The sequence below is a fragment of the Solea senegalensis genome, linkage group LG14 (assembly GCF_019176455.1).
Source record: "Solea senegalensis isolate Sse05_10M linkage group LG14, IFAPA_SoseM_1, whole genome shotgun sequence".
In the NCBI taxonomy this organism is placed as follows: Eukaryota; Metazoa; Chordata; class Actinopteri; order Pleuronectiformes; family Soleidae; genus Solea; species Solea senegalensis.
The window spans coordinates 6,978,374-6,990,529 of record NC_058034.1 but is presented as its reverse complement, the minus strand read 5'-3'; the positions used below and the strand labels follow the sequence as shown (position 1 = coordinate 6,990,529).

The following is a 12,156-nucleotide window of genomic DNA, read 5'->3' as shown; positions in this document are numbered from 1 at the left end:
TCCAGAATTCCAAGCACACAAACGCCTGCCAGCAAGTGGGCAAAGATTTTCTTTCTGAATCAGATATCAAATACAAATAATTATTACTTAATTAAGCGAGAGTAGAAGCATTTTCAGATATTTCTTATTTCCATAGCATTTTTTTTTCTGAAGTACACTGGTTCTAACTTTAATTGATATAATGTATCTAATCCCAAAATAATTGTTTTGCTTCAGTAAAAACTCCACCAACTCTTTTGAAAATAACACATTTCTTTACTTTGGCAAATTACTAATAATAACAGAATAGTCAATACACAATTTATTTGTGCAATTTGTTCACACTTTAATATAATATTATATTTTATTTTTCACTTTGGTAGGTGGGTGGATGGATGGATGGATGATGGATGGATAGATAGATAGATAGATAGACATATTTGATAGATAGATAGATAGATAGATAGATAGATAGATAGATAGATAGATAGATAGATAGATAGATAGATAGATAGATAGATAGATAGATAGATAGATAGATAGATAGAAAGTGGAAAGTTAAGACGATGCACTACAACATTGCAGGCATTCTCATCAGATGGTGCATATTAGAATAGTAAGTCGTCAGCAGCCTCCCAAAACAATAAAACAGCAGTCGACAGACAGCTTAGCCCATCAGCACACTGTTAAATTACAGCCATCAGCACCCCTCCCCCCCAGATCTAAACTCTCATCTCTAGCACCAGGAGAACAATCTGCAGAGTAATTAGCCTCCACCAACAGACAGTTATAGAGAGAAGGAGGACGTTTGGCTTGATTAAATTATTAAACCACACAAAACAAAAAAACAACAGCAGCATCAATGAGACACTGCGGCTCTCCTTCGAAGCTCCTCACTGTTCCCTAAATACAGAATACAGAGCGTGTGTTCTCCCAAGCCACTAGTTGGCATAATTAGCTAAATGTGTGCGTTTGTGTGTGTGTGTGTGTGTGTGTATTTGCTGTGATTGGAACCATTCCTCCAACTGCTATCTAAAATAACCAAGTGGTTAACGACAACGTGATGCCTGGGGCTCAACCTCCCCACCGACATGAACACACATCGCACTTGTCTACACAGATACACATTAAACAATACTCTAATTACAACGTTTATATCTCCCCTTGCCTCCTGCATCTCTCCAACCCCCAACCCACAAATCTGTGAATCTGAATTGAATTTAGCCCAAGTTGAGGGCTCCGCTGGCATGAAAAGACTATTTGATTAGAACGGCAGTTGTTTCATTTGTGGTGCAGCAGATTGCAGAGCTTCTCTATCCGGTGTGCAATCTGTATTCATTACTCTGTGTAAAAGGATGATCCATGTCCTGACACCAGGCTCATCATTTCATGCAGATGCACAGCAGCTCCACAAGGCCTTTACTAAGGCACCATACCATGCCTCCTTCTCAAACCTCAGCAATTTTCATCTGCTTTTTTTCCCCCCTCTGCTTACTTACTTACTTTCATCTGGTTTCATTTCCTTTTTACCAGCTGTGATGGTGTAGCTACTATTGTCCTCACCTGGTGATATTCAGATTTCTTCCACCCTTTCTTTCTCCCTGTATTTCATGCAGTGGCCTGCAACCCTGCTCTCTCAATTCAGTGACTGCAAAGGCCTTTGTTGTACAAATACTTCCTTGTTGTACAAAATTCACGTATCTGTTACTTTTACTCCAATACAGTACCCCTAACTATCTTTGTTACTACCAAATAAAGTAATCTCAGAAGTGTTGATGGTCCTTATTTATACAGCTTACTTAAATACAGTCAATGTCATACACTTTAAGACTTTTACTTAAGTATAAAAACTTAAGACTTCCACTTCTACCAAAGTACAAATACTTTTACGTATCCATTTTAGGTACATTGAACAAGACTGTTTGTGCCCGATTTCACTTGATTCAGTCCACTTAAGCAGCATCTATACTGCCAGGCTTCAAATAGATGGCCTACTGATGACTGTATGGGCTGATGCACTAACGCATCGACAAAACGTGTCACAAGTCAATGCATGGCCTATCAAACAAAAAAGAAAGGAGACCCAAACTTCATTTTCCTGACTCACTTTTTGATATTTTTACCTCTGTTTTGTTAAAATGTGTTGTAGGTGATTATTGTGAGAGATTATTGGGAAATGGGAAAATTATACTTTTATCAATGTATGATGTATTTTTCCCTTTTTTACCCTGAATGTCCCCAAAACTGTGAGCTTAAAGCTGAGCACAAGCCCCTGAATTTTAATAAAGACCAAATGCATAATAAAACGGTGTGATTAAGGTTTGTGCATCCTTTTAAAGTGAATGTAGTGTCAGCAGAGATAACCCAGTGAAAACTTACTTCGATATCGGGGAGATAATTTGAAAATGAATTCTGTGCTGCTGCCATATTCTTTTGTCCATGCTATTATGAAGTGATCCGGGAGAGTCAACATTAAAAATAAGAAAGGGTGCCTTAGTGTACCTTAACAGAACAAGGTCAATTATGATACCCTCTGCTGCCTGACACAGCCGTCTGATTATGTCATTCAAAACCACACAGCTCTTCCCAAAACTTCTTCCAAGGGTTTGAAACAAGGTTTCTAAACTTTCTGGGCCTATGAGGTGTGTTGAAATAATCCCTTTGGCAGAGTCACAAAGAAGGTAGTGATTCTTCTTCGGGGACTGTGGAGAGGGGAAGCTTAAAACCTTCCAAAGAGAGCGAGAAGAAGACCATTGCCACATGATATCTATCTTATTGCATATGCTGCATATGCTGCAGAGGCTGAAAAGGAAGTACAATGACATGGCCTGGTAGCATGCAGCAAAAAGACATGTAGACCTGTTGACAACCATGTTAGTTAGCTTCTGTGAGTGAGAGAAATTCTTTTAGAATGTGCATCTTTGTTGATCCTGTGCGCATACATTTACAGCATGGGTAGACCTGAAAACAGGATGAGTAGGAGTTTAAATCTAGATCTCCAATCTCAAATCTAGAGCTGTGTATCCAACAAGCTAAACCCACTACCAACTAGCTGTTTGCTACGCAATTCTCATGGCCACACCATGCCAGCAAAGAATACCTGTCTGTCCTCTTCACCTTCTGTCTCTGCTGAAGGACTTTACAACACATGGTACAGATATACATGGAGTTTAAAGGAGAGAGGGAAGGAGGAGAGAGGGGTAGACAAGGGGGGATTGAGCATGCCTTGACACTTCTGCAACTCTGAGGTGTATCTTGATCCACAAATGGCAAAGACAGGCAGTGCAAACCAGTAGATTGTCCAGAACTGATGAAGCATTGAGCTCACTTATGGACAACTAATATACAGGTTGGCATGGACGTTAAACACTGTAATCAGCACCTGTCTTACCAGAACCTTTGCCAACATGCTACATGTAGAATGGAAGGAAAATATATCACTTTACTTAACTTCCTCCAATAGCAACAATTCCTAACTCTGTATGAACAAAATATTTAGTATGAGACACATCCATTAGTCTGATTATTTTCTCTGTATTTCACACTTTCTCCAATACTCGATGTTAACTGATAAGACAGCAAACAAGATCTGTATATCAATATTGAGAGAATATATTTCAAACTCATAAGAACACAAATTACTAAAAATACACTTTAAAAGGATGTTTGACAACATTTGAAATGCAAGTATACACTACAGCATGTGCTATATGACTCACTAAATGATGTAGTAAAGAACATATATACACAGTGATGGTTGTTGCCCCCCCCCAAAAAAAACCTTTTTTGATCCCTCAGTAGGACTACTTGATTAGTGTCGTCGAGACATGATCTGAAATGGTTTCATGATAGTTTTAACATCCTGTTTAATATTTAACTTAATGTGCCATTCAAATCATCGCTCCATGACAAATTGCATAACATAAGCGATGATGAATTCAAATAGGTGAGCACCGTCTGAAAGAGTGAAGTGAAGATGGATCTGTGGGGAATCTAGTTAACACATGGACTGTTCTGCTTCCATTTGTCCTCTTTCCTGATTATGGAGAATAACCACCCGACTCTGCGCTTTCTCTGGACAAGCGAGGGTTACAAATCACCCCTATAGTAGTTGGAAGAGTTGAAGGTACTCAGTGCAAGGTTTTACTGCCTGTCTTCTGTGAATGGTTCCCTGAAGGCTCCAACAATAATAGCTCACAGCCGTGCCCTTCACGGAGCCTGACATCAAGCACACCCCTACAGCAGAATGGAATGGCATATCAACTTACCCAATGGGGTATCATATCATCTCATCCACTGGTTTCTGGTCATAACATAGGCAGGAGCTGAAATGAAATACTGGTGGCTGGAACTTGGATGTCCATTTTCAATTCACTCAGTGTGGACTAGGATACGTTTAAGAACTTTTATAGAGGTTGCGTGATTCCAACTTTTTGTAATATTAATGAAAGTAAATGGCATTTTGCAGACCCGCTGCTCTAAAAAACACAATGTAACACAAAATCCAGCTTTGTCATGAATCTAACCAAGTAAACAATAGATAAACAGTTAACAGTTTGTATAATACATTATTATTTTCTCTCATTTCAAGACAAGTAGGCAACATACTGTAACAGCAATGACTCCAACTGGTAAAATCAGTGCTAATATAATGAAAAAATGTACACCATGTCAAATATGAGTAACGACATCAGACCAGTGTAAAAAAACAGCAATTGAATTTAATTTCTGCTGTGAGAGTAGTATTACTCTCATTTCCCTTTTTTGTTTTCCTCCTTTTTACTTGTTTTCTGTACAGCTGAATTATATTAAATATAATAGTGAAAATGTATTCAGATTAAACTTTCACAGAAACTGCCAAAGAGGCTCAGGAAGGGAGTCTTGCACTTAATTGTCACTCCCATAGCTTGGTATCCAGAGGACTGCAGTGATGAAGCATTGCGGATGCCAACAGCCTGAACCCAACCTCTTTGTGTAATGGTAATTAAGTACAAAGTCTACATTGGCACTTTAAAGCTCATCCTAACTGTAATTACTCTTGACTTACATGACACCTGTCTTAAGTTGTCAACCACTGTGTGTGATTTGCTGTCCCATTCAGATATACAAAGCACTATGACATTACAAAGTAACGTAAAGTGACAAAGGTACAACCAATTTCGCAGAATTAATCTGTCCACAAATCTAGAATGACTACCTCATTGCTGTCAGTCAGCTGCCTACTCAGTCCTACAGTGATGAAAAATTGGGGAGTAACAAATTGTATTGTCAGAGTAGACAATAAAAACATCAACGAAGCTAATTAGGCTTGATAAAAATGATGCTGCTTTTTATTCATAGTTTATGGGTTTTCTTTCTCATTTTTGATTTAAACCCCCGTCTGCCTGTGCCAGCATTCCTTCCTGTGCCCATAGCTGTCACTCTGGGTTACCTGCAGGGTACCAGTTGCAGGACGTTGCTCGACTCACTCCAACTGCGAATGATCTGCCTAATAGTCAGAAAAGAGATCTGGTATGGTCTGAAAGGTTGTCATGTGCACAACCAGAATTGGGCATATTATGTAAGTGAGTGGGTCAGAAAAAAAAAACAAGAAAAAGACAAACAAAACAGAGACATTCATCCATCCAGCCATCCATCATAACCAGTGCTATGGTGAAGCCAATTTCCACAAAGCTGCTAAGCTGATTGAGGCAGACCAAATCTGTTTCACCAGCTTACATTCCTTCAAAATGGCCATCTCACTTCCAATATCACAGGCTTTTACTGTTCCCTATTCCCCTGGCTCAGGCTGAGAGTTAGCAAGGCTTAGCTGGATGAAACACTCCAACAGTCCAGTTCTTCCCTGGAACCCAGTGATATCTCTATAGCACAGCCTTTGCCCACATAACTACACTTGGCTGGTTTATTTACTCATGCTATTATTATTATTATCTGTTTAATTTCTGTGTTTTACTTTTTATTTCATTTCACAGCAATAATAAGTCATGTAAACTAAAGAATTATGTAAGCTGACAAGTCTAGGCCTCTATACACACACACACACACTCACTTTTGAAAAATGCACAGACAGCACTTAACAACAACACCTACTACTTGAGTAGATTAAATTCACACAACATCTCTTTGAAGACGGAAATTGGATAGATAAGAAAGACAAGCTTGTGACGGGTCCTACAGTGAGGATGTGCAATGGAAATAGTATTGCAGCAGCTCCGGACACCTGAAAGCTTGCTCTTGCATGAGCCATGGTACACAGTGTGTTCCTGTACCTGATATTTATCACTCCTTTGTCATTTACAGCGTTGAATTCCATTCCCCAGTCCCTTTCTCTCTGTGTTTCTCCCACACTTTCGCTGTCATTTCGCCTCAGCAGCAAATATCCTGTTGGCCAAGGCTGCAGGCTGCTGCTGCTGGTCTATCTGGCCCTGGGATCGATCCGGCTCCAAGCCGAGGTCTCCCATTCATCTCAAAGCCATAAAATGTGATTAGTGCTGACTACAGCACTGCAGGGAGATGGGCTGATAGGCCTGATAGACTCAGATAGGCTGGGCTGGACACTCTACAGGAAGGCAGCAGCAACAGCATGCTGTGGATTCATCCTTTTTCATCTTTCCTCTGTATGGATCTATATTTGTTTTTTTATCACTCTCATCTTTATCAAGCTCCTTTGCTCTCCGTCTTTCTACCTTCCTCTCCCCGTCTTTATGTTTGGCTGTCTTCAGACTGGTTCCTCTATAATTTATCTCTCATTTTTTTGTTTGCTTCATATCTAAGCCTGACAACTTGTATGCACACAAATTACACAGCAGTAGTCACGCTTAAAACCCATCATTTACAGGTTGTTTTTTTTTTTCTTGTAATGCAAAGATATAGTTACATGGTAGAACCAGCCTCCCAGCTCTCTCGAGCTAAACACATAGAGTGTATCTCTGTGGCACGTGACCACTTTTGACAACCAATCACACAGCTCAGAGTTTGCTAGTGGCAGAATCAAGCTCAGAGACTGTGACCAGAAGTGAGTCAGGTAATAGAAAACTGCCTCAGTTCAGAAGGGAAAAAAACTTAGCTTTATGGACAAACTTTCTAATGCACTTAGATGTGGTAAAGGGCGGTGTGGAATCATAAGAGGGGAGCGGGGGCGTGGTGAGGCCAATGAGGCATGCAAATGAGGCATGCTGCACTGCTCACAAACTATGGATAGGTTTTTTTGTGATTCCAAGGGTAATTAAAAGCATGCTCATATATTTAATCAACTAACACACAGTGTCAACAATGTCTGTAAACATCATTTGATCTTTGTTAAGAGAAACAATGACATTTATTCTGATGCAGAGTCCTTTACAAAAACAGAAAAAGACACAGGAGGCAAGGACATTTTGGCTGTTTTAAGGTTAGGGTTAGACAATGAGGTGCAATGATTAAGGTGCGGGTTATGGACAAGGGAAAGCATTACATCTGTGAGTGTTAGGGCTGTCAATTTTCCTCTATAATCCCTTTCGAAGTCCATTCCTTATTATTTTTAATATTCAAATGTTATTTACATTTTTAATTACATGTTTAATACTTGTTGACTTATTATGTGGTAGTTGTGCTCCTGCGAGATGTTTATAGGCCTTATCATGTCTTTGCATGGGTCGTACGTGACCAAACCATTTTGTTTTTCACACGGATAGGCTAAGGATAGAGGGTTGGGCTTGAGTCGCCATATTTTAACATGTGTATTAAAAAAAGTAAAAAGAATACACATTCTAACAGTAACTACAACAATAGATTATTATTGATTTTTTTAATATTCAAATGATGTTCGACTCACGAAATTCATTCCAACAGCCCTAATGAGTGTCGTCACAAAGATGGTCCTACAAATGTGTGTGTAGTTGTATTACTCAAGATTAGTCCATTTCATTTATATAGCCCAACATTACAAACAATTAAGGCATAAACATTGACCAACACTTGGTCCTTAGCTTGTACTTGTGACATGTATAATGACAATAAATTTGAATCTAATCTAATCTAATCTAATCTAGTCTAATCTAATGAGGAAGAACATCATTTCTGGGGAACTGGTTAAGTTTAGGGCTGTTCTGATTTCGGTTAGGTTGAGGTGAGGGTTAGCCATTAAGTGGTTATAGTTAAGGTTAGGGATACTGCTTAATAGTGTCCAAAGAAGAATAGCTGTGCAAACTTGTGTGTCTGTGTGTGTATTTGGTATCTCTATAGAACCTCATTTTGAGATCATGTATGTTGTGATTTAGCGCTATAAAAATATAATTTCATTTGATTTGTAATAGCAGAAATTATCCGATTCTCAAACTAAAAACTTGTGACGGAGCACAACTGGAAGCAGAGCCCTTTTTTTACAATTAATAGTAGCACAATACAAGATGAAAGCATGCTGACCTGTGTCTCGCGGACGTTCTCCACCGTGAAGTTGAACCAGACTCTGAAGCGGGGGTTGCAGGTATCAGGCCTGATGAAGAGGTCAAACTCAAACTCACTGATGTAGTCAACACGCCCAAGGTTCCCTGCAGAAACAGCAAGAGAGCAAACATTAGTATCACAGAGAACTGCCTGTCAAACAAACATAATAGATCATTATCTGTATCCCTAAAGGTTCTCACTCAAAACATTACAAATGGGCATGCACTGGTAAGACCAAACACAGCAATACCACAAACTGAGTATTTGCTTTCAAAGGAAGATGTATCAAATCATTATATCACTGTCCATCTTTTTTCTAAAGGTGGACATTGTTGCCTGTTGTACGTGAATCGAGCTGCACATTTTTCAGCTATTAGTAAATTATCTTACACCAAAACAATGCCTACAGAGAGCAAGGGACAGGGCTGTTCCATCCATCCATAACTGACACATAGTATACTAGCCACAGCAAAAAGATCCAGATGATCAGTGGAAGTATAATTAATCCAATGGGAACTATTTCCCTGCTTCCAATTCTCAAAGCTGTCTATAAGATGACTGCATAGTAGATGATTATATGACAAGCATTCTAAATATAGGCTTCTGATTTATATGTGGGTACACACACAGTGACACATAGTGAGATTCGTGTGGTGCACGCAGCAATGAATGATTGTCGGAATTAAAGCAAAGACATTGGAGGGAAAAGTGAGATCAGACTGTGTTCACCCTTTTGTTGGAGCTGCGTAGATGAACGATGCGATGACAGCTTTGTCCAAACCATGAGACCTGTCCATGCTGTCATGTTGAAGAATGAACTGAGAAGTTGTATATACTGAACAGACTAACAGCTGTTCAGGAGTTAAAACTGTTAGCAAACAGGTGAGACCACAAGACTCAAAGTCAGTCACACACACAAGGAAATAACTGAATATAGACAGATGGGCTAACTACCACACTGTCAATGTAGATCCCTCTCCTTCTGCCATTGGACAGACCTAATCCACTAGTCAGGAGACTCAAACAACCACACACACACACACACACTTTGCTCTGCTCCAGTGAAGCTATCCAGAGAAGAGCAATCATTAGTTTATAGGGGACTGCAGCAAAAGGCCATGTGGTTTAAAATATGAACTATGAACTTTAAATTTTAAATTTCATATTGACAGTGGTCGATTAAATCTTTGTATCATTTCTTAGCATTCAACAGAACACATACGCTGAGACAACTCTATGACAACAATCTAATTTCCAAAATAATACTTTATACCAAATATGATGGCACATTCTGTCATTCACTCAGTGTGTGCTCTCTTGTTATGACACTACAAAGACAAGGAATATAAATGATAATCCTGAATTATCATGCAGTCCTTGTTTGCTTACCACTGCGGCTGGCAAGTAAAGAAGCAGGCAAGCATGCATGGACTAGCTTTTTGGCTGGTGCGCAATGAAATTCTGAGCCATTTACAGCAGATAAATGCAAGAGCAGGCAGCGGGTTGAACCAGACCCAGCTGCAGCTAGCAAGCACTGACAAAGAGAGGATATACACAGCAGAGCAGCAGGTGTTCCAGACAGATGTGCCATCAAATCAATCATCTCTCATAGCAGCATCACAGCTATTCACAGGGCTGACACTGCCAAATACAACCTATTAGAAGCTAGTAATGACCACCAAAGGTCATCTTTCCTATCGGATTCTAAATAATGCTATTCAAAATCCACAACCACCTTCTGAGAGTACTTTTATTATTTGCACAGAGTCATTACTTTTTTTAAAGATTGGAAATGATTATTGCTTTAACCCATTATCAGAAATCAATACACTGTAAAAATCACCAGCACATAATTATAAAACTTCACAGTTAGAAATACTGTTCAAAATCACTGGATCGGACAGATAAAAATGTAAAATTCAATACAGAACAAAAATCCTAGATACCGCATGCTTCACTATGCACAGACTGTAGGATTGTAAATAAAAACAACAACATTTAGCTGAGTCGTGTTGTGGGCTGTTAATTTATATAGAAAAATATTTCATGTTTCACAGTTGGAGAATTATGTCTTTGAAATAGCTTGAAATGCATCACCCTCAAATGTGTTGTTAACAGGTGAAAAGGTCTAAAATGACTATTTCGGACTGATATCAGTATTGGAGATACTTATGTTTGTGAAATCAATATCAGACACAAACAAGTATCGTATTATTTTGTTTTTTTATTATGTTGTCATTTTTACAAAAATATGACTACATGTAAAACTGAATGGTTTAATATTTACACGCCAATAACCTGTGTTTGACCATTTCACCTTTTGGGGCCAATCTGAGGCTTTGAATGGTGCCCAAACATATTTGTGTGTCATAATGATAATCCATAGATTATTCATATCAAAACCCATACGTAAATAATTAATAAAATAACCCATAACACAGTCATTGTGACTACTAGCGCAACCATTTTAATCAATCTCATATCATTTTGTAATCAACTAAACGGCAAAGAGATATTTCTGAAATCCTCCCTGACAGAAAAACTAGGTGAAGCAAAAAGAAATTGTTGAAATTAGGTCATAAAAAAAAGTATTTCTCAAGAACTTAAATTAATGGCCTACAAAAATACAGTATTCTTTGTCTTTGACGTCTCTTGCAAAATTCCTCTGGAGTATCATCTGTCTCCATTGTCTTCTCCAGTGGTGTCTTAGCAGGTTATGTTGAATATAAATCTTTGTCCTTGAGGAAAAACTAGTGCGGCACTTAAGACATTAACAAATTGGTTTTTAACAAACAGCTTAGTGCTGCTGGTGCAGCCCAACAAAACACAATTGCTGGTTCTATACAAGATTTTACACATGGCAGCCTCTCCTTGAGGAAAACCCTGAACAAAACCCTCTGCCTCTTGTTGTGTGAATTTGCCTCGTTCCTCCACCCTCACTAAACCACCAAAACAAAGAGAAAATGGGAACGAAAAATGAAAATCAAATAGCATCAGAAAAGTGTCGGATGAACAGCGTCACTTCACATGGCCATCGGCAAGTAAACTAAGTGCAAACATCCAAAAGTCATTGAATCAGTAGCATGCAAGAGGCTTCTTCAATTCAGAACTCATGAAGCCTCTTGAATGAAAGGGTAAACATCTACAAGTCCAGTTGTTACTGATTCACTGACCTTTGTGTATCTATGACACAGACATATGTGCAAACACAAGGTGGCCAAGTGGACAGTTACTCACACACTGGACACAAGTGCGTGTTTGTGGTATTTTATGTGTCCATGAGAGAGAGAGAGAAATAGAAAGCTAAAGCAGCAGAGGAACCTGGCTAATGTAATCCCATTACGGAGGTACAAGAGGGAGCAGTCACAGTGCTCAGCCCACACAAAAGGCTGGTCTTCAGCCTGTAGCTATCCACTGGATGGATGGTTTCTACCATGCAGATGGATCAAGGAACAGCAGTGGCAGGCCTGTCTGCCTCTGGCCTGAGGTGCAGCTCACTCTCTCAGACAGCCATTAGAATGCTAATAGGCAGTTGTTCCGAAATGAAACAGACTATGGTTGTGATGTGTCCTGCACAGCATACAGTCTTGCATATTTTCATACACAAACTTGATAAATGAATATGTGTAATACGGCATTAACAGAAAAGCCGATAAGTGGATGCGTCGAGTCGACAGTTCAAGTGAGGAGTCGACGAGTTGCATGTTTTTTTTCCCCTCTCTCTCTCTGTGTGCACTTGTTTACACAATGCAA

At 39.2% G+C, this 12,156-nt stretch overlaps 1 protein-coding gene across 1 annotated transcript in view; it reads right to left on the bottom strand.

The window, feature by feature from the left end:
* The window catches only part of agbl4 (AGBL carboxypeptidase 4), a 261,521-nt gene that overhangs the window by 235,431 nt on the left and 13,934 nt on the right, over positions 1-12,156 (bottom strand). The window contains exon 3 of the mRNA XM_044043400.1: positions 8,383-8,507. Within this exon, the coding sequence (XP_043899335.1) occupies positions 8,383-8,507 (125 nt within the window). The remainder of the gene's footprint in view (positions 1-8,382; positions 8,508-12,156) is intronic.